This window comes from Elephas maximus, chromosome 11 (genome assembly GCF_024166365.1).
Source record: "Elephas maximus indicus isolate mEleMax1 chromosome 11, mEleMax1 primary haplotype, whole genome shotgun sequence".
Taxonomy (NCBI): Eukaryota; Metazoa; Chordata; class Mammalia; order Proboscidea; family Elephantidae; genus Elephas; species Elephas maximus.
In genome coordinates this window covers 87257825-87281107 of record NC_064829.1, presented here as the reverse complement: position 1 = coordinate 87281107, position 23283 = coordinate 87257825, and the positions used below count along the sequence as shown (strand labels likewise).

The following is a 23283-nucleotide window of genomic DNA, read 5'->3' as shown; positions in this document are numbered from 1 at the left end:
TGAAGAAGTCATTGGTCTTGGAAAATTCTATCACAGGTTCTTCGGCATTGTTTCTATCACTGGGTTTGATAATTCCTTGCAATGGCCACAAAGAACTCACAGACAATAGTCACAATTACGGGGCTTATTAGGGAAGTAATAGGTTGCAATTCAGGTTCAGGAACACTCAAGATACTGTTCTGCCATCAGGACAGCCTCTTCCCAGCTGTGCTCACAGGAATACCTCTCTGGGCCTCAGCCTCTGCCCTGCTGGGGCAAGTGTTACAAAGCTCTTTTAGCTCTGCCAGCCAGCAAGCCTCCTGCCCGAAGGCACTCAGTGTTCTTGCTCCATGGCCAGGAAGTCCACTGAGCCATCTCCTGCCAGTCTCTCCTGTTGGTCTCTCCTGCCGCTGTTTCTTGCCATCTTCAGCATTACGGCTTTCTCTCTCCTTCTCCTGGTTCCTGGAGCTTCTCAGCGCGGGGATCTTGGATCCAAAGGATGCACTCTGCTCTCGGCCCTTCTTTGGTGGTGGTGAAATCCCCTCTCTGCTCCTGAGTTCACTTTCTTTTTAAGCCTAGTGGGGGATGGCAAAACTGAGCAATCCCCTTGGTGGGCTGCAATTACCTTATTTACACAGTCCCACCCACTCAGTTGGGTGGGAGTTACAAGATCATGGCCAGTAAGACCATACAAAAGCAATCCATTACACTGCACCCACCCAATCATTTTGTAGGAGTCAAAGACCATGTCAAGGAAGACCGCATAACAGGAATTCACAGCACTGCAGTTGTACACTTCTGTGAATATACTAAAAACCACTGAATTGTACACTTTAAAAGGATGACCTTTATGGCATGTGAATTATACCTTAATAGAGCTGTTATCATCATAGGGTCGCAATGAGTTGGAATCAACTCGATGGTAATGGGTTTGGTTTTCTGGTTTTGTAAAACTGTTATGGAAACCCTGGTGGCATAGTGGTTAAGAGGTATGGTTGCTAACCAAAGGGTCGATGGTTCAAATCCACCATACACTCCTTGGAAACTCTATGGGGGCAGTTCTACTCTGTCCTATAGGGTTGCTATGAGTCAGAATCGACTTAAGGGCAGTGGGTTTGTTTGTTTTTTAAAGCTGTGGGGTGGGGGAGCCTCAAGCAGACACAAGATGCCATCTGCGGGCAGTCCTGGGTATTCACCTTGGATGAGAACTCAAGCTGGTGTGGGGGGCCAGAGGAGCCTCCTCAGGAAGCAGCTTTGGGGGTAACATGTGAGAGTGGGCAGGAGAGCTTGGGAAAGGAAAAGAAGGCAGGGGTCAGGTGAGGCCTGATCCTGCTGGGGTGGTGGGGAGGTCTCACACATTGCTTCACCCCTTGAAGAAGACCAAGCCTGTATGCAAAGCAGGAATGTGGATTGTTGCCAGTGGTCCAGAGCTGGGAAGGGAGAGACATTGTAAAGGGTCACCAAGGAACATGGACGATAAGAGTGCTGGGTGCACAGGTGTGCTGTACAGCTTTACTATAATAGCAACTAATGGACACAAAGTAAAGTATGTGCCTTAGGGGGAGATGATCGCCCTCTGAGAGGCTGAAACATTTATTGTCTATCTTAGTGGGGGGAAGGAGAAAGGCTGGTTCACCGAGGCCAGTGAATCTAGAACTGTTAATCAGGGGATGGTCACGTACTCTGAGCAGAGGCAATGAGTACCGTCCTTGCCCACAGGGGGCTTTGCCTTTTATTCCCCTACTCTCTGTACATGCTTTTTGGCACATAGTCATTGAAGCTTGAAGCTCGCTAGTATATTAACTCTGGGTGAGAGGAACTTCGGGGTTCCTCACCCATGGTGCAAAGTGAGGCATGCTTGGATGCAATCATAACATTTCACCCTGGGATGGGAACCTAACTTTGGAGAAACTTGGCTGCTGCTGCTGTTTTTCTGCTCTACTCATTGCTGTCCTGTATACTCTGTGAATAATAAACACCCATTGATCACACAATTAGAACAGTGTCTGGTCCATGCTCTCCTCCAAGTAGTTCTTCATACTAAGAACTTGTGAACTTGGTACATTGCAGACAGTGTGTAAGGTGACAGTGACTGCTTGGCTGGGCCCCACTGGGGGACTGAGCCAAGGTAAGGAAGCTAAATGGGGTGTCTTCCCACACACGTGTTCATGCCACGCACCTCTGGACCTCGGAACAGTCTGGCTCCTCAGACAGGACCCCTCAACAGAAGGTCCTGCCCTTGCCCCACTCTCCTGTCTGCCTAGACCCTGGGACACCTCTGCCTTTCCTGTGCCTGCTTGACTCTGGTTCCCAGCTGACTCCCACTCCAATGTTGTCCTGGCACTTCCCACAGCCTCAGTTTTCTAATCTGGACAATGGAGTTGGCAGTGACCCAGTAGCTAGTGGCCAGCGAACCCTCCAAGGACTACTACCAGGTAATATCCTGCTAAGTGTGATTGTCACATACTGGAGAGAAAGGTCCTGGGCCCAGAGAAGTCGGGAGCTTTAAAGATTACTGTACAGAAGGAAAACATGTGTACCCTGGGCCCGGAAAACTCCAGGACCGGTGGTCAGGGTCTAGTATTGAGACATTGCACTGGTGGGGTCACAAGGGACCCACCTATTCGCCCTCCTAGCTGTCCAGCCCAGCTCCCACCACTGAGCTGTCCATCCTGCCTCAGGGCCTTTGCACTTGCTGTTCCTCCTGCCTACACTGTCCTTCTTGCAGGTGTTTGTGGGCAGTGCTCTTCCCTGAGGGACTCCATCCCCATGCTTTAAAAAAAAAAATTTTTTTTATTGTATCTTCAGTGAAGTTGAATGAATAATTTCTTTTAGAAGGATCAGCACAAAGCTAGTTCCTATGAGGCAGAGGTTAAAGATGTACCAAATGTCCAACTTTTTTCAAATTGCTGTACCACTCCATCATCTCTAACACCAACTACTACTCCTCCCCTCAGTACTCTCTCTCCCATCATTGGATTCCATAATTTGCTGCAACATCTCGCAGAACTCATGAACTGTCAAGGAAATGGCTCACGCCGTTATGGAGGCTTGCAAAGTCTGAAATATGTGATTCAGGCATCAGGCTGGAGGCTTATCCTGACTCACATGGTTCCAGGGGCTGACAAACTCATATAGGCATGTCAGATGACAGGCTGCTCGCTCACAAGGCTGTGGAAACTGGCAAATCAGTGAAAATAGGCTGCTGGCTCAAGTTCCAAGAACTGGAGGTCTGATGATGACAAGCTAGATGCAGGATTCAGAGCAAGACAGAGAGCTTTGCCAGAGCATTCACATATATTTTGGATGCAAACCATACCCTCAAGGAAATTCCCCTTACTTGAGCAAGGATGTGACTTGAATAAGGGTGGTGACTGGGGTATGAATGGTAACTTGAGTCACACATTCTAGTAAAGTGGTGACCCAAGACACATCTCACCCTAATCCTCCCTTATTAACATAATGGACAACTTACTCCAAAATGGGACCATAACCATAAGCATAGAGGCTAGGATTTACACATTACAAAATGGAAAACAATTATATGAGATAAAAAATGGAGGACAATTATATCAGACCACAGAGGATGACTACATCATTACATAACTGCCAAATTATATTATTACATAAATGCCAAACCACTGAAAATCATGGATCAATGAAGTTGACACATAACCTTAATCATCACAGGTTCCATATACCTTATTTGCATTAGCAGCAAGCTGTCCAATCCCATTGGTGGGGCTACAAGCACCTTATTTGCATAGTCCCACCCAATCATTGTGTGGGAATCACAAGGATTATGGCTAGAAGGGCCATATTAAGTAATTCACTGCACTGCAGAAGATTTATACAACAGTTTTTTTTTTTTATTTAGGTTCCCATTCAACAATTTCTACACAAATTGTTCAGTGACATTGGATCAAGTACTTCATAATGTGTGAACATTCTCATTATTTTCGTTCTGGTCGTTCAGCTTGTGCTAGCAAATATTCAAAGTACAGAAGTATTCAGACTGAACTTACAAGGAAGGGTTACCCTGGACTACTCTTGGCCAACACATGGTGTTTTAGTTTGTTTTTTTTTTTTAGTGCTGCTATAACAGAAATACCACAAGCGGATGGCTTTAACAAAGGAAAGTTTATTCTCTCACAGTCTAGTAGGCTTAAAGTCGGAATTCAGGGCCCCAGCACTAGGGGAAGGCTTTCTTTCTCTGTCAGCTCTGGAGGAAGGTCCTTGGGATGCATCAGTTTTCCTTTGGTCTGGGACCATCTCAGTGCAGGAACCTCAGGTCCAAAGGGAGGAACCTCGGGTCCGAAGGACATGCTCTGTTCCCTGCACTGCTTTCTTGGTGGTTATGAGGTCCCCCACTCTCTGCTTGCTTCCTTTTCATTTTATTTCTTGAGAGAAAAAAGGCGGTGCAGGCCACATCCCAGGGAAACTCCCCTTACGTTGGATCAGGGATGTAACTTGGGTAAGGGTGGTGTTAGAATCCCACCCTAATCCTCTTTAACATAAAATTACAATCATGAAATACAGGACAACCACAGAATACTGGGAATCATTGGGGGACATAATTCAATCCATGACATGTGGGACAGAAGGAGACATGGTGTTCGTTCTCAGAAGATATGTACCTAGAATGTTCCAGTGTGGTGCACTGGGTTGTTTTATATGGCCTTTTGGAAACCCTGGTTGCATAGTGGTTAAGTGCTACAGCTGTTGACCAAAAGGTGGGCAGTTTGAATTCACCAGGCGCTCCTTGGAAACTCTATGGGGCAGTTCTACTCCGTCCTATAGGTTTGCTATGAGTCAAAATCAAATTAATGGCAACAGGTTTTTTTTTTTTTTTTTCTCACCATGGTCTTGTAACTCGCACCAATAGACTAGTGGGACTATGCAAATGAGGTGCTTGTGGCCCACTATGGGGATTGGGTAGCTTGCTAATAATGTAAATAAGGTGCATGGCACTCTTAGGATGGGATGATGCAAAGAAGATGTATGGAACCCTAATGAGGGGATTGGTCAGTTTTGCCATCCTGTTAGGCTTAAAAGAGAGCCAATTCCTGAGCAGAGCAGGGACTTGACTACCACCAAGGAGAGATGGGTGTGGAGCACATCCTTTGGACCCAGGATCTCTGTGGTGAGACCCTCTTAGACCCAGGAGACAGAGAGAGCAGTGCAGAGAAATGGCGGCAGCAAAGGCAGCAGATGCAGGAGACTAGCAGGAGACAGACTGCTGTGTGTGCCAACTCAGTGAATGAGAAAGCTGAGCACCTTCTGGCAGGAGGCTTGCTGGTGGAATGGGGTGCCTCTGGGCACTTACTGGCAGAGCTAAAATAGCTTTGTAACACTTGCCCGAGCAGGGCAGAGCACAGGCTGAGGGGCCATGGGGCAGAGAGGCCAAGGGCCAGAGATAGACATGCCTGCAGGTACAGCGGTAAAAAAGCTGTCCTGACGGAAGAACTGTATCGTGAGTTGTTTCTGATCCTGAATTGTAACCTGTTACTTCCCTAATACACCGCTTACTCATGAGTATTGGCTGTGAGTTCTGTGTGGCTGTTGCAAGGAGTTATCGGACCTAGCAGAGGAGTAGAGGGTGCTGTGGGAGAGATGGTTGGTATCAGAACTGGTAAAAAGGTTGGGGGGTGGAAGCATGAAGGCTTCCTCCTCAAAGGAAACAGCCTTGGGCTGTTGATCTTGATTCTCCTTCCCCCTCCTGAAGTTAGAGGAGGTCAAACACCACCCCCACACCATTTTTACATCCAGGAAGCATGTGACAAAACTGTTCTAGAAAATTGCTTGTACAGACCGTTCTTAGAAAATGTATGTTAGAAAATTAACTGCTATGTGGAAAAAATTGTTCTGCAAGATATTTACGGTTTTAGCCATGTTGAACTTTAAGTATAAAAACTCCATCTTTTGTTCTGCTCAAAGGAGCACCTTGCACTTTCACCTTGAGCTGCCCAACTTGAGTTGCTTTATTCCTCAGTAAAACTTATTGTCTCTTACTCTAATAGAGTATAAGAATTTCTTCTTTCATAAGCTCCATTCCCACATCCTCTACCATCAATCTTTTTGAAGAGTCTCTAGGTGGTGCAAATGGTTAATGTGGTTAACATGCTCAGTTGCTAACAGAAAGGTTAGAGATTCAAGTCCACCCAGAGGTGCCTCAGAAGAAAGGTCTGGCTAATTACTTCTGAGAAACCATCCATTGAAAATCCTATGGAGCACAGTTCTACCCTAACACACATGAGTTTCCATGAGTTGGAACTGACTCCAGGCCAACTGGTATTTTGATCGCCCTTCCCTCCCCAGTGTCTGGTGGTGCAGTGGTTAAGTCGATTGACTGCTAACCAAAAGGTCCGTTGGAAACCACCAGAGGCTTCGTCGGAGAAAGATGTGGTAGTTAGCTTCTGTAAATATTTACAGCTTTGGAAATTCTATGGGGTCACTCTGAGTTGGAATCTACTCCATGGCAGTGGGTTTGGTTCTTTCCTCAGTGTTTGCCCCAGGGCTCAGGTTAGGGCATGGGTCACCCCTTCACCCCTGTGATTTTGCGGTCCAACACGCTCAGTGAATATATCTAAAGGATCCCCCACCTCACCCTGTGCGCCGCCAGCCATTCACATTCGTTCCGAATTATCAGAGGTGGCTGGGAGGAGGTGAGAAGGGGCCGGTCAGTGGGGCGTGGCCTTCACCGCACCGGGTGGAGCCGGGCAGCCTGCGGAGGGGGCGTGGCGGGCGATGACGCAGCGCAGAGGCGGGAGCAGGGCGGGGCCCGAATTTGGGGGGCCGGGCGCTGGGGCTGGAACAAAGGCAGGGGCGGGAACAAAGCTCTGCGGACCCCGAGCCCCGGAGAGGAACAAAAGGCAACCTTGGGCCAGCGGCCAGTCGCCCCTCCGCCACCGCCACGTGCGCCCGCACGGCTTGGGGAATGGAGGGTAGATGGCGCCCCCCACCCCGCCCCAAGACTGTCCGGCCCCCGCCTTAAAGTGTGCGCACTCTGGGGCTCCGGCCTGGGCTCGCTGACCCTGCTGGCCTACCCCATCCTCCAGGAAGCCTCCCTCCCCCAACCTGCCGTCGCATTTCAGACGCGAGGCCTCAGGACCCGAGGGTACAGAGGCAGGCCTTGTCATGCGCGCTGCGGTCACTGCGCAGGGGGCCAGGGCCCACTCCTAGCGCCATGTCCATCCCTCGTGTTTCTTGCGCCACTCTCTTCAGACAGGATTTCCCCTACGCCCCCAAGGCCGTGCGCTCCGTTTAGCACTCCCTCCTTAGCATTTTAGGATTCCCCTTCCCACAGGATCTGCCTCTCCCTCAGGCAGAATTCCACCCAGACAAACCCTGCTTCCATTCTCAGACAGCCTTTCTCCCCCCTCCCTGCCCCGACAGGATTTCCCACCACACACACCCGTTTCCACCCTCAGACAGAATTACACATACAGACCCTATTCCCTCCTCAGAGGATTACCCTCCCACCCACACACACTCAGAGTCTCTGTATCTACTGTCAAGATTCTCCCCTCACAGAGACTCTTTCCCCTCTCAGACAGGATTCTCCCCACCCAGATTCTGCTCCCCCTTCAGACAGGATACCCCGCACACACAGGCCCAGCTTCCCTTTTCAGACAAGATTTCCCCCACTGTTGAGGGTCGGGATGTCCGTCCCCCTAGAGGACAAATGGCAAAGCATCAAAGTCAGGAGAGAGGCTGGCTAGGAGATGGGGAAGGAGCGCCAGTGGAGGGCCGGGTGGGATTTCACGGACTCGCTGCTCCGTAACCCCTTGAGTTCTACATTTAATTTAAGTAGCTTTCTGTGTTTCTCATATTTATAGCAGAAAGGTTAAAGCCCCGAAGTGGCTCGCCCCTTTAGGAGCTGCCTCCTCCTCCGATGGAGCCCCGCCCACAGGCCCGGGCCCTTCCAGGAGCTATTGGTGACGCAGCGGCTTGGCGATATCTCTCGCCGGCCGAAAGGTGGGGTAAAATGGGGGGGGGGGGGTCCCGGGCTGCCCACGCACGTGCGCAGTACAGCGGGTAGCCTCGGTGCGGTCTGGAGGTGGGTCTGGAGGGGCGGGTAGCACGCGCAAGAATCGGTGCTTTCGCCCCGCCTGCCGCCGAAACTGCGGCGGTGACGTCTTGCGCCCCGCCCATGCCGCTCGAGTCGCGCCGAGGGGATGGTTGGTGGGGGGTGAGAGGGGCGCTTGCGTACTAGCAACCTCGCAGTCGGCGGCAGGCTCAGACCCCGCCCCCGGGCCGCAAGGTGCCCAGCGCGCGTGCGCGGAGGCGTCGGCGCCAGTTATTTCTGTCCCGCCCCCCAGCCGCGGCTCTTTCTGCGAGCAGGCGCGCGGGCGAGCGGTCGTGTGCGTGGAGCTGGGCTCGAGGGCGGTGTCGGCGGCTGTGCACGCGGCGGGCCGGCGGGGAGCGAGCAGGCAGCGGCCGGCCGGGCCTCGGCAGCGCCCCGCGCGCGGCGGGCAGCGGCCCAGTCGGTGCGCAGCAGCGCTCGGCCTCGCGGCGGCGGCGGCGGCCCAAGCAGCGGCGCGGCCGTTGGCGGCGAGCCTGTCTGCGCCTGCGCGGCAGGCCCCGTGCCCCTCCTCCCCCCTGGGCGCCCCCGGCGGTGTGTGAATGGCGGCCTCGGCAGCGGCGGCGGCGGCGGCGGCCTCGGCTGCGTCGGGTAGCCCCGGCCCAGGCGAGGGCTCGGCGGGTGGCGAGAAGCGGTCCGCCGCCTCATCGGCTGCAGGCTCGGCTTCGGCCTCGGCGTCGTCGCCCGGTTCGGGCGGTGGCGAGGCGCTGGAGCTGCTGGAGCATTGCGGCCTGTGTCGAGAGCGCCTGCGGCCCGAGCGGGAGCCGCGCCTGCTCCCCTGCCTGCACTCGGCCTGCAACGCCTGCCTCGGGCCTGCCGCACCCGCCGCGTCCAATAGCTCAGGAGACGGCGGCGCGGCGGGGGACAGCGCGGGTGAGTTCGCGGAGGACGGCCCCGGGCGCCGGAAGCGCTGCTGGAGGGGAGAGGTGGGGTCGGGGGTGGAAGCCTGCCTGGGGTGGGAATGGGGTCTGGACGCTGATATGGGGGCTTGCACGGGGGCTGCGTAGCGATGTGGGATTATCCGAGGTAGAGGATGGGCTTCCTGGTTGGGTGTGGGTACCCGGTTTCAGAGTCTATTGTGAGAATGGGACCGCCCAGACACGGTGTTTTTCTCACCTTTTGCAGTGGTGGATTGTCCCGTGTGCAAGCAGCAGTGCTTCTACAAAGATATCGTGGAAAACTATTTTATGCGCGACAGTGGTAGCAAGGCTGCCACCGATTCCCAGGATGCTAATCAGGTGTGTGTCTTGTTCTCGTCACTTCCAGGAGGCCTGTGGCTTTGGGTAGGCCCCGAGAGGAGGGGTCACCAGGCCAGGAGGAACATAACAGCAACACCAGGTGTTATTCTCCACCCCGCTTTTTGCTCTGGGCAGGCTGCCTTGGCTTGAGAAAGGGTTGCACGTTGTCTCAGGTAGTGCTTTGTTAGACAGGGAATCATTAGGTGGTCCCACTCCTTCTGATTCTGTCTTTGCCTAGCAGTGCTGCACCAGCTGTGAGGATAATGCACCCGCCACCAGCTACTGCGTGGAATGCTCCGAACCGCTTTGTGAGACATGTGTGGAGGCACACCAGCGGGTGAAGTACACCAAGGACCACACTGTGCGATCCACTGGTATATGGGGCAGATGGGGTGGCAGGAACATTCCTGGGTCTCTAGAGAGGGACGTGCAGAGGAGGCAAGTGTTTTAAATCTTCAGCTGCTGGTCACATCTCATGGCTGATTCCCTACGTGTTTCTTTAGGGGCTAGTTTCTGAAGGGTCCCAGGGCTAAGACTGCTTGAAAGCAGGAAGGTGGGGCTCTGGTGTGCAAGTTCCAGGGGTCCTGGTGGTAGGGAAAAGATCTTGGAGGATCACAGTGGACGTCAGTGAGCTTCATGGCATGAGGGAGTTGGTGGTCCGGGTGATGCTCATCATAGAGGCCTCCAGGCAGGGAGGAAGTGTGCTGTCGGAATAGGGCCTTCCAGGTGGAGGGAACAGCTTGCATAGTTGGGGAAAGGTGTGGTGTTTAATGAGGGATGTGAAGGGTCACTGTCTTGGGGTTCCCTGGCACCCTGGCTCGAAGCTTTATGTGGAAAGTGAGTCTTTGGGGCCAGGGCACATTGTTGAGCTGTGAGCGCCCATGAACTGTCAGTGACGGTGTGTCCCAGAGGCACTTCAGCTGCGTTCTGCCCAGGGTTCAACTAGATATTTACAGATTTTTTTGTGCACTGGTTCCTATGTGAAAAGGGGCTCGGGAATCTATTGTAGCTGGTTTTTATCCCCAAATTCCTCATGAGATGGGTTTTCAGGAGGTATCTTGTGATTCGTCATAGCTTAGCGGACAGCATCTGTGGGAAGATGAGAATGGAGGTGGCTGAGGGATGGACAGGGCTTTGCTGCGGGACCTGGGTCTGGTTGGAGATGTTGGTACAGTGAGGGGTCTAGGACCAGGTGGCCTATGCCTTGTGCTTTAGATTTGACAGGTGCAGCCAGGTTGTGATTGGCATTGGAAAAAAGGAAAGGGAGCATGTATAAGCAGCTCTCAGGGGAGGGGGCTGGGTTCATCTTTGTTCCTTGGGTGGCTTTACTCTGAGCACTGGGAATTTCTCCCAGAATGGCCTGATGCTGTCTGCGGGGTCCCAGTCCAACATCTTGTTTTTCCTGGATTCAGGTAAGCAGCTGTTAGGGTTCCTTTGGCCCATGGCTGGTAGGTTGCTTGTGATCTTAGAGAGCATGGTTTCTAAGGAAATTGTTCATGAATGAGCTCAGGCTTCTTTAGGCCCCCAGTTCACTTTTAATCCTGCACTTGGGGTGATAGCTCAGTGGTCAGAATCCCATTCTGTGGTGAAAGGATATTTGTTGTGGATGACATTGTTAGTAGGTGGGTTGGAGGAGTTTTTGGAGTCTGTCTGCCTAGGTAGGACGTATCCACGGAGGAAATGGCACAGGGAGGTGTCTTCTGGTAGAAGCCGTGTTGTTTGTTAGTGTCGTCCAGTTGGTTTCTTCTTACAGTGATTATTTGTGATGGGGTAGAACTGCCTCATGGGTTTTTGTAGGATGTAATCTTTATAGGAGCAGATCACCAGGTTTTATTCCTATGGAGTTGCTGGGTGGGTTTGAACTGCCAATTTTTCAGTCATGTTATTGGGTCTACCTCTGTTTATTCTGTGTTGTCAGCCCTACAAGTGGGAGGGCTTATAAAGATTTTGCTGGTCAGGTTGGGTTAGAGGGTGCTGGAAGCAAGATCAGGTTGCAGAGCTGCAGTCCCTGCCCCCACACTGCCATGTGCCCAGACTCCAAACCTGGCCAGAGGCTGCTCTGCGTGGCTCCGGAGGTGGGGGTGGCCCAGGCCAGGGTTCCCTGTGTCTGCCTCACTGTGTTCACTCCACAGGGCCGGCTAAGACGCGGGATGGCGAGCGCACTGTGTACTGCAGCGTACACAAGCACGAGCCCCTTGTGCTGTTTTGCGAGAGCTGTGACACCCTCACCTGTCGGGACTGCCAGCTCAATGCCCACAAGGACCATCAGTGAGTTTCGAGCCGGACCACGGTGGGCTGGATGGGCCAGTACCTGCTCTCAGCACCCTGTCCCCGGCTCGTCTCTTGTCATTCCACAGGTACCAGTTTCTGGAGGATGCAGTGAGGAACCAGCGCAAGCTCCTGGCCTCGTTGGTGAAGCGCCTGGGGGACAAGCATGCCACGCTGCAGAAGAGTACCAAGGAGGTTCGCAGCTCGTAAGTTGGGGGCACCGGGGCTGTGGAGGGGGGCGGCCCCTTGCCTGTCCAGTCTGACCCGCCCCAACCTTGTTCTCAGAATCCGCCAGGTGTCAGACGTGCAGAAGCGTGTGCAGGTGGATGTTAAGATGGCCATTCTGCAGATCATGAAGGAGCTGAATAAGCGCGGTCGCGTGTTGGTCAATGATGCCCAGGTGTGTATCCCAGTCCCACCTAGGGTGGGAGAATTCCAGCTGCTTTTCTCCTCCAGCCTGTTGATCCTGTGTCCCACCCCGCAACCCTGCAGAAGGTGACCGAGGGGCAGCAGGAGCGGCTGGAGCGGCAGCACTGGACCATGACCAAGATCCAGAAGCACCAGGAGCATATCCTGCGCTTTGCCTCCTGGGCCCTGGAGAGTGACAACAACACGGCTTTGCTGCTGTCCAAGAAGCTGGTGTGCTGGCTCTGGGGGGCTGTGGGGAGGTGGCCCCCCCATGCACAGGTGGCTTGCACTGCCCAGAGCACTGACAAGCCACCCATCCTACTCTGCCCAGATCTACTTCCAGCTGCACCGTGCTCTCAAGATGATCGTGGACCCCGTGGAGCCACACGGCGAGATGAAATTCCAGTGGGACCTGAACGCCTGGACCAAGAGTGCTGAGGCCTTCGGTGAGTCTTGCTTCCCTGCTTTTCTTCCCCTGATCCCATTCTTCAGGGAACTTTCTCTGCCATTGCTTACTCTTTGTCTCCCGAAGGCAAGATCGTGGCAGAGCGCTCGGGCACCAACTCCACAGGCCCTGCACCCATGGCCCCTCCGCGGGCCCCTGGCCCACTGAGCAAGCAGGGCTCGGGCAGCAGCCAGGTAAGGAGGGCGTTGGTGGGAGGAGGGAGAATGGAGCACAGGATCCTGAGGGCCATCACCTGAAGTCCCCCAATCTCTGCCCACAGCCCATGGAGATACAGGAAGGCTATGGCTTTGGGTCAGGTGAGTGGGTCATCAGCCTGGGCCCCAGCGCTGCTTGGGGGGAGACTCACACTGTTCCCACGCCAATCTAGTATCTCCTTTCCTCCATCTCCCAAGTAGATGACCCCTACTCCAGTGCGGAGCCTCACGTATCGGGTGTGAAGCGGTGAGTGGTGGCCTTGTGGGGCGGTAAGCAGGCCCAGTCGTTGGCTTGGTCTGGACTTAGCCTCATGGCAAGTTGTGCCTTGCAGGTCTCGCTCTGGTGACGGTGAGGTGAGCGGCCTCATGCGCAAGGTGCCGCGGGTGAGCCTCGAGCGCCTGGACTTGGACCTCACAGCCGACAGCCAGCCACCCGTATTCAAGGTGTTTCCAGGCAACACCACAGAGGACTACAATCTCATTGTCATCGAGCGTGGTGGTGCTGCCGCGGCTGCCGGTCAGCCAGGGACTGCACCCCCTGGAGCCCCTGGAGCTCCGCCCCTGCCTGGCATGGCCATTGTCAAGGTGAGTGTCCCCTGTGGGACAATCGCAGTAGGACAGCGCAGGGTGCCAAGCCCTGCTCACCATCGCTTATCCCTCTTACTGTCATAGGAGGAAGAGACAGAGGCAGCAATTGGAGCTCCGCCTGCTGCTGCTGAAGGCCCCGAGACCAAGCCCGTGCTGATGGCCCTGGCAGAGGGCCCTGGTTCTGAGGGCCCCCGCCTGGCCTCACCCAGTGGTAGCACCAGCTCGGGTCTGGAGGTGGTGGCCCCTGAAGGTGCCTCAGCCTCATCTGGTGGCCCAGGTGCCCTGGACGACAGCGCCACCATCTGTCGCGTCTGCCAGAAGCCAGGTGACCTGGTCATGTGCAACCAGTGCGAATTTTGCTTCCACCTGGACTGCCACCTGCCGGCTCTGCAGGATGTGCCAGGGTGTGTGGTGGGCTGGGTATGGGGCAGGGTGGGCAGGTCGGGGTCCTGTGCAGGCTCCTCATTGTCTCCCAACCCCAGGGAAGAGTGGAGCTGTTCACTTTGCCATGTGCTCCCTGACCTGAAGGAGGAGGACGGGAGCCTCAACCTGGATGAGGCCGACACAACTGGTGTGGTGGCCAAGCTTTCACCGGCCAACCAGCGGGTGAGGACCAGGGCTGGGGCTGGGGGCTCAGGGAAGTCTGAGGGGGTGGGAGTGCCGGCGGCTCTGACAGTGTTATCTGTAGAAGTGTGAGCGTGTCCTGCTGGCCCTGTTCTGCCATGAGCCGTGCCGGCCCCTGCACCAGCTGGCCACTGACTCCACCTTCTCCTTGGTGAGTCTGCCTGGGACGGGGGAAGACGGGCAGGAAGGGGTCTGCTAGCCTGGCACTCACCATGTGATGCCCTGTCCCCCTGCCTGCAGGACCAGCCTGGGGGCACCCTGGACCTGACACTGATCCGTGCCCGTCTCCAGGAGAAATTATCACCTCCCTACAGTTCCCCCCAGGAATTTGCCCAGGATGTGGGGCGTATGTTCAAGCAGTTCAACAAGCTGACAGAGGTGAGCCCCACAGAGGGAGGATGTATGGGATTGGGTGGGGGGCTAGGGGGCCAGGCAGAGCCCAGAGCCACTACCCACTGCACCTGCCTCCTGCACAGGACAAGGCGGACGTGCAGTCCATCATTGGTCTGCAACGCTTTTTTGAGACGCGCATGAATGAAGCTTTTGGCGACACCAAGTTCTCAGCAGTGCTGGTCGAGCCTCCACCACTGAGCCTACCTGGTGCTGGCCTGGGGGCCCCAGAGCTGTCTGGTGGCCCCAGTGATGGCCTCTGAGGCTGGTGTCCCCATGGCCAGCCTGGCGTGGCTCTGTTCTGTCCTGTTCCCCCTTCCCTGCCTCCTGGTGGCCTGGCTCCCACTCCCTGGTGGCCCTGTCCCCAGTTCCTCACATTATGGTTTTTACTTCTGTGGATTTAATAAAAACTTCACCAGTTCCTTGGATCTCACTATTGGGGAGTTTGGGACGCAGTAGTTGATGGGGTATTGGTGGTTGTAGAGCCACGGTGGCTGTAAGGGGCCTCATCCCCAGACTACCTGATTGTGTGTCTGGGCTGATGGGGAAGAATGAGCATCATGCCTGGGTCAATCTTGCAGTGGTTTCAAGACCTGTGCCAGCGTCTGTAGAGTGGGTCACATAGGATGAAGGATGCTATGGGATACTGAGTGAGTAGGTGGGCTACAAGGCTGACCTCTGGTGCTGGGTTGGGGAGGCCCCAGGTACACTAGCTTCGCAGCCCATTAGCACTTCCTGGCTTTGGGGCTGTAGCCATTGGGTGCAGGCTGCTAGGCGGCTGTGAGACCTGCGGGTGTTTTTGTCCACATCCTTGGTCTTCTTTCTAGCTGAGGTTCCTTACACCATTCTTTTTCCCTTTTTGAATGATTCTTGGCTGCTCACCAGCTAAGTCCCCCCAAGTAGAAGCCTCCCTCACATTTCTACATGTTGGCCTGACCTGTTCCCAAGTACCCTGTCAAGCCCACTGCCAGGGCTGGGCACCACAGGGTGCCAGGGTGAGGGATAGGGGTAGGGTGTCAGAGCTTGGAGGGAGTCTGCTGTGAGCGAGCCACGTTTGTGTCCTCATGTCTGACACCGACCCTGGAGATGCTGGCCAGCTGGCCTTGAACAGACGGTACGTGAGGAGGCATCAGGACTGCTACCAGTCCCTGCATTAGGCTCTGGTCACCCATCGGGCTGGCCTCTCCCTCAAGCCCAGGCCATGCTGGGTGGCCTCATTTCTGTTTCAAACAGTTTGACAGTTGATAGCCTTAGGACCATTCTTCCTGTTCCACACTTCAACCTTGGCACGTGGCCTGTACCACCCGTGCCTCCGTCCCCAGTCCTGCCTGAATGATCCTACATCCCACCCCAAATCATACATCATTGGGGCAATCATCACACAGTCTTCAGAGCTAGTGTCCACTCTTCTTTATTCCAGAGGGAGCATCTCTGGCCCCCCAGGGTGGCAAGGTAGGGATTGGTAGGTCAGTCCCTCCGCAGGTTCTTAAGCCGTTCCTCCAGGTCTGCGTCTGCATCAGCCAGGGCTGAGGCTGCAGCCTCCGCTTTCTTCCCACCGGCAGCTACGCTGAGTGAGCCCCCTGTGGAAGGGAGATCTGCAGGGGGAGAGAGGATCAGGGAGAGAGTCCCCAGTGGGAGGGACATGTGCAGGGGGAAGTGGGGCTAGGGAGAGTCCCCTGTGGAGGGAAGATGTGCAGGGGGAGTAGGTCAGGACTGGGGCTGGGCTTTGGTGGGAAATGCCCCATGGTTTGGAGCACTCACTGGACAGCTCGTCTGTCAGGCTTAGTCCTAGCTCATCCAGGACTTGGGACACGACAGCATCACTATGGAAGAGAGTAGAGAAACTGTGAGGTCAGGCACATCTGAAGGGCAGGTGTGCTTCCTTATTCTCCCACCAAGTGTCTCCATACCTCTCCTCCTCATCTTCCTCATCACCCATGGCATCATCAATGGCGTCGTTCATCATCTCCTCCTTCATGTCCATAATCTCTGCCTGCCGTTCAAACTCCATCATGATCTTCTGGATCTGGGGAAGCTTCAGCTGGAGAGAGGGTTGGGGAGGGTGAGCCTGGGTCTGGGGGTTAGCTCAGGTGGAAAGGGGTGAGGGGAGAAGCGGACCTGTCTGTTCATGGTGCCCATAGCCTTGGTGACGCCCTTCATGGCTTGCGCCATTGAGTTGTTGGACTTGAGTGTCTGGATCTTGAGGGACACGGCCTGGATGTTGGCCCGCATCAACACGAATTTGCGCACGTAGCGCCGGGTGCGTACCAGATCCTTGGCCATGATACGCACGGCATCCTGCAGGGTGGACAAGGGTGGGGTCATGGGGTCCTGGTTGCTCCCGTACTCTTTGACACTTCATCATTTGGGGTTTGTGGCACCCCCAACCCCCACCCAACCACTCAAGCTGTCTCCAAACTCCACACGGCTGAACCTATTGGTCACCACTCGTCTTGGGCTGCCATTGCTTAGGCTTTTCCATGGGCTCCTCCTCTCTGACTTCTAAGTGCTGGGAGGGATGGGTTCCCTCCTTGATCCTTTCTGTTTCACATCGAGTCCTTCCTGAATTTCTATACCCAGTCTGGATAAAGAATCCACCTCTTCCTCTACCTCAGGCTCCTTGCCCAGAATCCCAAATAGACATACCCAAAGCTCAACTTTGGATTTCCTCTCCGAACCTGCTCTTTCTTGCCTTGCCTATCCCAGGAACTGGTACCTTCTCTGCCCAGCTGCTCAGGCAAAAACCTGTTATTCATCATCAGTTCTGCTCTCCCTTTCATGTCCCACTCTATACCTTGAGCCCCATGCCCTCAAGTCTTATCCCTTCTGCCTTCAAAGCAAGTCTCCAATTCTCTGCTTCCCTCTCCATGCCCTTCCCACTGCCACCAGTCCAAGCTATCTCCTTTGTCTCTTTTCTCGCTGGCCTCCTAATCAAAGTGTATCCAAAGCCATGCCCCTCTCTTACCTTGAAACCTAACTCCACTCCCACTGTGGCCCATGTTCCCAGAGGCCTGGCCGCATTGACCCTCTGAGCCCCACCCGCATTGACCCTCTGAGCCCCACCCGTTACTCCCCTCATTTTACTGAGGCTTCCTCATCTAACACTTGCTGTTTCATCTACTTGAGACACTCTCCCTCCCCAGATCTTCGCAGGCTCACCCTCTTCATTATCTGAGCCTTGGCTGTGACATTGCGTCCTCAGAGAAGCCTTCCTAGACCCCAAGCTAAGGAAGCCCTGCTCACACCTCACTCCATTCTGTTCTCATTGAAGCACCTGTCTGCTGGCGTCATAGGTGTCTCTCTTTCTGCCATCTCCCCATGACAGCAGAGCCTGACTGTGCGATGGAGCCTCCCCCCCGTCCCAGCCCCTGTCCTACTACACTCACCATCTGGCCTTGTTTGGCCATCTTCTTAATGTCTGCAATGATTTTCTTCTCCTGGGTCTCCAGCTTCTGTCGCTCCCGGTCCAGCTCCCGCATGGCACGGTTCAGGGCCCGCTGGTTCTGTCTCAACAGCTCCTCTGGCGTCTTCCGGCGCCCAAACAACAGGTCCATGGCGGTAGGAGGCCGCCAGCGGGCCTGGGTCAGGTGAGTCCTAATGGTAGGGCATGAGGCCCAAGTGCAAGGTGAGAGGCAGGGCTGGGATCATGCAGGGCTTGCAAAATGAGAAGCAGTGAGTGGGAAGACGACGAGTGAACAGGTGGCCAGAAGGGCACACTGGGAACTTTGCGGCAGCCCGGGGGATGGAGGAGGGTAGATGATGAGACCTGAAAGTCATCCACAGGGCACCTACCCAGCCCCTCCTCCATCAAGGTGCCCCCAAAGGGGTTAGGACACAGAAGGCCCAAGTCTTCAGCTTTCCTCTTGGGACCCAGAGGGAAGTCCTGGTGTCTCTGATGGACTGAGACTGAAGTGGATGTGAATGGGTGCACTGGGGGCATTTGGGGCCCCAGCACCGAGGAGACAGGGCTGTTGTGGAGATTCTGGGGTTGAGGGCAGGGTGTGGGATGCACGAAGATTGGGGCCAGAGTGCCAAGGGAACCCGGACACCAAGGACATAGTCTGGGGCACTAGGGGACCCTGACCGAGAGGAGGAGTCCTGGTGGAGCAGTGGCTAAATGCTCAACTGCTAACTAAACAGTTGGCAGTTTGAACCCACCAGCTGCTCTGCGGGAGAAATTTGTGGCAGTCTGCTTCCGTAATGATTACAGACTTGGGAACCTTATGGAGCATTTCTACTCTGTCCTGTGGGGTCGCTATGAGTCTGAATAGACGCGACGACAACGGTTTCTTGTTTGTTCTGTTTTTGGTACACCGCAGGCAGGACAATGGGCGTCATGTTACAGGGTTCACCAAAGACAGAATCTGGGGGCGCTAAAGGACCACATATACTAACGGGGCGATGGACAGCAAAGCACCGTGTATATTGAAGCCCATGATTTGGGGCGTTGTGGGGAATCTGAGCACGGAGAACAGAATCATTGGTGCCAGGCGCCCTGTACATCGAGACAGGGTGTGGGCGTTAAAGGAACCTGGGCGTTAGAGGAACCTAGGCGCCAAAGACAGTGCGACGTCCGCGGTCCCCGAGGGCTGAGGACCGGGTTCCATAGAGGGGCGGGGCACTTGGCAACCCGGCCAAGAGACCTCCCCCCGCCGAATGCCGCCACCCGTGCACCCGCGGCCCCACCAGGACCACTCACCGGAGCTGGGACGGGGGCCCGCTTCCGCTTCCGGGTCACGCTACCTTCGTTCGGCTAGCCGGAGCACCCACCAACGACGGCCCCCTCGGTCTGTAGCCTCTGCCGCCGTCGCCGTTTCCGGATTAAACGATCTGACGTCACGCGCCTCGCCCACGCCCGGAATGCTGAGAGGCGGGAGGGGGGGTGAACGCGCGTGCGCACTCGCCCAAAGCCGACCAGGGAAACGCATGCGCATGGGTTCTGCTCTTCATGCTTCCTGCCCCAAGCTGTTTCGCAGGTTCGATTCCTGCCTCCGACTCCACCCAAACTGGTTAATCCAGTCCTAGGGTCTTGGTCACCGTGAAGGTGGCATACCTTTGGACACCTTCTACTCAGTCATTCTGGAGACTCCATATCTTACCGTCTCAAGCTGGGCTCCCTCCTATCACATGAGTGCCCAGCCTCCTCCCTGTACGGGGAAGCCACCACAGGGGTCTAACACCCCTGACATCAGCCCAAGGGCCAAACTCAGTCCCCCAGTGTCTCAAGCACTAGTCGCATTAGGCAGGGTCCTCCCCACAAGCTCAACCAAGGTAGAAGGGGGCAGAACTGGGAGTGGCACATATCTACCACCATGGCCCCATGCCAGCTCTGCTGGCCAGCTGGTGATCACCAGCTCCTGTCCCTCATTCATCCCAAGATAGGCTTCATCCCAGCCACCCCAAGAATTTCAGGTCCTACTCTCCCCATGGCTGCCCCAGGCATTGCATGGCCTGCTCAGGGTTCCCCAACGCCATCTATAACCACCACACACTGGCCTGTTGAGCCAAGGCCCCACAACCAGGTATTGGTGGTGGACCCCACCTGCCCCTCCCGCCCCACAGAACGAAGAAGATACAGAGGCCATGCAGTAACATTCCCCTTTAATAGCCAGGTGGGACCTCCAGTGGCAGAGGGGTAGGATGCTGGGGCCCCAGCTACACAGACCCCCTTGTCTACCCATCCCAGTGCCCAGTGTGGGGGGCTGGACAGCACCCAGCGGGGGGCTAGACAAGCCAATTCATTTCCCATCGCTGAGCAGGTCGGGGGAGGCAGCGCTGACCTTAATCACATGGTGGTTAAAAAAAAATAACAAGGGGTAGGTGGCAGGGAGGGGAGGCAAGGCCAGGGTGGGCGACAACCCCCCACCGGCCGCCCCACATCCCCCACCTGTGGCCCCCAATAAATATTTGCAGGGGACGCCGGGGTGGTAGCCCTGGCGGGGGTGGGATGGGCGCCAATCCTATTTGAGGCAGCGCTCGAAATAGGTGGAGCCGATGTAGCCACCCCGCATAGAGCGCTGCACATTCTGCTCAAACAGCCGTCGGTTGTTCTGCAGGACCTCAGCAGCTTCCTTGTTCAGTGGGTCCTCGGGGTTGGGCTCCTGCAGCCAGCAAGGAATGGGTCAGCAGGCTGAAGGGGCAGAGGGGCCAGGTCAACCTCCCACAGCCCCAAGCCTTGCCCGCACCTACTCACCAAGAAGAGATACTGCAGACCATAAATTATGGAGTTTATCGTAAGGACTGGCTTCCAGTCCTCTCTGCGGACAGAGTATCAGGGTCAGGGGCTGCTAAGCAGGTGGCTGCTGTGGTCCCTGTTGGGACTCCACAGATGAGGCACAGGGCATGGGAGAGTGGGGATGTGAGGCTGGAGGGAATGTGCAGAGTACAGGCCAAGGAAAAAACCAGGCCACGAGGAAGAATATGTGGAGATGGAAGGGACAGTGGGACACAGACTGTTAAAGGAGAGAAGGAAAAGAGACAGACCTAGAGCCCATGAGGGAGGTCTAGAGGCAGGGCTGGGGTACAGGAGGGCAGCAGGGGGTCAGCACCTTACCTGAGGATGTTGAGGCAGACATTGCCCTCGAGGTCGATGTTGGGATGATAGACCATTGTCTCACACTTCACCTTGGGGGGGTCATGTGGGTAACCCTGACCCACCTCGGGGGAGAAGAGAGAAGAGGTGGGTAAGGTGCCTGTCAGGGCCTGGTTGGCGCCTCAGCCGCCTCCTCCTCAGCCCAGGGAGCTGCTGCCCCTGCCTGCCTGGGACTCACCTTAAAACTGAACACAAACTTCCCACTTTTGTAGAAGCCCTGTCAGTGGGAGAAAAGAAGAAACGTCAGGGCCCAGTTGTGTATGGGCCTGGCAGACAGGCTGGGTCCCCCTCCCTGTGGTGGGGCCACCTAGGGTCTGTCTAGGGGACCCAGGCAGATAGGGTCCCTCACCTCATCGGGACAGATGACCAGCTTGAAGTTGAGGAGATCGTCCGGGTCTGAAAAGTTGATATCACAGGTCTTGGGCAAGTTCAGCTCGTTTATGTCTGGGTTTGGGCAGCAGAAAAGGGGGACAGAGAGGAGGGCACTCAGGGCAGGTGCCAGCAGAGGCCCCATGGTCTCCTCGTGGACTCCTGGGCCTCATTCTGAGCCCTACACCCCCAACCCTTGTCCTGTCCTTGCTGGTGGGCCTTCCCTCATCCCAGAGATGGGATCTTCTGGATCCACAGCATACCCCAATTGTGCACCTTAAGATGCAGCTTTGAGTCCTGGCTCCTGACCCAGGCTGAACTCCCTGCTCTTATGTATGTTTTCAGTCTCCAATATTTGAGTCCACCAATTGAGATCCTAAGTGTACCCACCCCCATGCGGCCCACCCACCTGCTGCCCAAGTCCCCGGTCCCCAGCACCCTAGGTTGAAACAGCCTCTGACCACTCCAAACGTCGGGTTCCCCAGCCATGACTTCTCTCCAGTGGACACTGCCCATCCCCCCATGCCCAGCCAAACTCAGGAGACCTGATTCCCCACTCCAATTCCCTGAATTTTCCCTCACCACAGTCAGAGGCCTCCATCATCCCTCCCTCATCTATCTGTCACCCCAAAGACCCACAAATTCCTGGCACCCCTAACCCGACCCCACTCCATCTGACTCCGAGATTCTCACTGTTTCCAACATGATACTCTAAATCTCCCCCGCCATCCCTCTCTCACCCCGAACTCAGGTTCTCGCCTGAGTCCCAGACCTGTGAGTTCCCAGCCGCCTGTCTCCCCTCCCTCCCCTGCCCCTCAGATTCCCGAGTCCCTCATACCCTTCCTCACTTGGCCTTCCTCATATCATAAATCTATCCCCGGCCCCCATCTCTGACCGCCCCCACGACCGCATCACCCCACCTCTCACCCACCAGATCACCCTACCCCCCACCTCTGACCTCCGACCCCAGGTGTCTGCATTACCCAGCTCCTGATACCCCATCCCTAGAACCTGACCTCCGACCCCCCGGTCCCCACCCCCCATTGCCCGATCCCCACACCCTACCCTTCTGGATCCGCAGCTGCGCCGCCGACGCCTTCTTGCTGCTGCCCTTGGTGCCGCCGGCCGACTCCTCCTCCTTCTTCTGCTGCTTCAGCGAGAACAGCTTGATCATCCTGCCGCCGCCGCCTCCGTCGCCGCCGCCGCGGGGCCCGGGACCCCGGCCACCCGGCCCCCCGCCGCCGCCCGAGCCGCCTCCGCTTCTCAGACCCGCCGCTGCGGCCTCCTCCGCCGCTGCCGCCGTCTGCCCGGCTCGCCGCGCTGCTCCGCGCCCACCGAGCGGCCCGCCTCGGCTCCCGTAGTCCGGCTCTGGCCTGGTCCTGGTCCTCGGGAGCGCTCGGGTAGACTCGGCGGTTCTCGGGTCGACTCGGCTGTTCTCGGCGGCGCTCGGCTCCGCCCCCACCAGGCCGCTCCCTCCTCCCCCTCGCCGGCTCAAGTCTGTTCAGGCCCAGCTGCAGCTGCGGACGCTGTGCTTGCTTACTCGCTCCTTTCGCGAGGGGGCTGCGGTTCGGCGTGAAGGAGGAGGCGGCGGCCGCGGTGGCGGCGCACGTATCCTGGAGGAGGCTCCGCTTCGCAGGCAGCAGCAGGTCCAAAGCGGAGGCCGGCAACGGCCTCGGGCGCCCATCCACTTCGGGTATTTCCGCCGCCTCCCCGCTTCGGCTCTTTCCGCCCGGTCTGTGCTGCGCCTGCGCAGCCGCTGCTTCGGGCGAATGGCGTTGCTCAGTGGAGTTTGGAGTTCGGGCTCCTTCGGCTCGGCTCGGCTCGGGTATTTCCGTTCATGGGGTCCTAGACTAGGTCTCCGATCCCGCGAACGGTTCCGGAGATAATCTTGGGCCCGGATAGGAGGTGCCCCGGCCATGTTTGAATGGGGCAGATACTCGCCGCCTCTCTCGCTGTGCGGCCATCCCCACTTGTGCATGAGCGTGGAGCACCTTCGCTTGCACGCATGTAGAGAGCGGCTGGTGTAGGTGAGACGATGTCTCTATTCCCGGATGCCACATAAACAAGGTGATCGCGCCGACCAG

General features: G+C 56.1%; 3 protein-coding genes across 4 annotated transcripts; 1 reads left to right on the top strand and 2 right to left on the bottom strand.

Annotated features, from left to right (window-relative positions):
* The first annotated feature begins 8515 nt into the window (after positions 1-8515).
* Positions 8516-14660, top strand: TRIM28 (tripartite motif containing 28). Of its 2 annotated transcripts, none has more exons than XM_049900380.1 (17): positions 8516-8935; positions 9188-9300; positions 9542-9674; positions 11433-11568; positions 11658-11774; positions 11854-11968; positions 12061-12207; positions 12308-12422; positions 12509-12615; positions 12702-12738; positions 12838-12883; positions 12969-13221; positions 13309-13628; positions 13707-13830; positions 13913-13999; positions 14089-14226; positions 14325-14660. In XM_049900380.1, exons 1-17 carry the CDS (start codon positions 8605-8607, stop codon positions 14499-14501), a joined length of 2496 nt encoding a protein of 831 aa, XP_049756337.1. In that variant the 5' UTR covers positions 8516-8604; the 3' UTR covers positions 14502-14660. The 2 variants fall into 2 exon arrangements, with proteins under 2 accessions (XP_049756337.1, XP_049756336.1); XM_049900379.1 differs by having other exon boundaries at positions 12835-12883.
* A 973-nt stretch (positions 14661-15633) lies between these two features.
* On the bottom strand, positions 15634-19046 carry CHMP2A (charged multivesicular body protein 2A). Its single transcript, XM_049900455.1, has 6 exons — positions 18938-19046; positions 17625-17832; positions 16357-16536; positions 16149-16279; positions 16000-16061; positions 15634-15833 (listed from the first exon to the last, which is right to left on the bottom strand). The coding sequence occupies exons 2-6, from the start codon at positions 17790-17792 to the stop codon at positions 15706-15708; spliced, it is 669 nt and encodes a 222-aa protein (XP_049756412.1). The 5' UTR covers positions 17793-17832; positions 18938-19046; the 3' UTR covers positions 15634-15705.
* Positions 19047-19784: 738 nt separating this feature from the next.
* On the bottom strand, positions 19785-22446 carry UBE2M (ubiquitin conjugating enzyme E2 M). Its single transcript, XM_049900461.1, has 6 exons — positions 22265-22446; positions 21180-21274; positions 21009-21047; positions 20792-20895; positions 20432-20495; positions 19785-20339 (listed from the first exon to the last, which is right to left on the bottom strand). Exons 1-6 carry the CDS (start codon positions 22371-22373, stop codon positions 20199-20201), a joined length of 552 nt encoding a protein of 183 aa, XP_049756418.1. The 5' UTR covers positions 22374-22446; the 3' UTR covers positions 19785-20198.
* Positions 22447-23283: the final 837 nt, after the last annotated feature.

Coding starts and splice junctions, on each gene's coding strand:
- UBE2M (XM_049900461.1), bottom strand. CDS start 22,373: ATGATCAAGCTGTTCTCGCTGAAGCAGCAGAAGAAGGAGGAGGAGTCG. Junction 21,048..21,179: donor TGGTCATCTGTCCCGATGAG/GTGAGGGACCCT, acceptor TCCCACTGACAG/GGCTTCTACAAAAGTGGGAA. Junction 20,340..20,431: donor GTCTGCAGTATCTCTTCTTG/GTGAGTAGGTGC, acceptor TGCTGGCTGCAG/GAGCCCAACCCCGAGGACCC.
- TRIM28 (XM_049900379.1), top strand. CDS start 8,605: ATGGCGGCCTCGGCAGCGGCGGCGGCGGCGGCGGCCTCGGCTGCGTCG. Junction 11,969..12,060: donor TGTTGGTCAATGATGCCCAG/GTGTGTATCCCA, acceptor GCAACCCTGCAG/AAGGTGACCGAGGGGCAGCA. Junction 12,739..12,834: donor AGGCTATGGCTTTGGGTCAG/GTGAGTGGGTCA, acceptor CCATCTCCCAAG/TAGATGACCCCTACTCCAGT.
- CHMP2A (XM_049900455.1), bottom strand. CDS start 17,792: ATGGACCTGTTGTTTGGGCGCCGGAAGACGCCAGAGGAGCTGTTGAGA. Junction 16,062..16,148: donor GAGGAAGATGAGGAGGAGAG/GTATGGAGACAC, acceptor TCTCTTCCATAG/TGATGCTGTCGTGTCCCAAG. Junction 15,834..15,999: donor CCTGACAGACGAGCTGTCCA/GTGAGTGCTCCA, acceptor CTCCCCCTGCAG/ATCTCCCTTCCACAGGGGGC.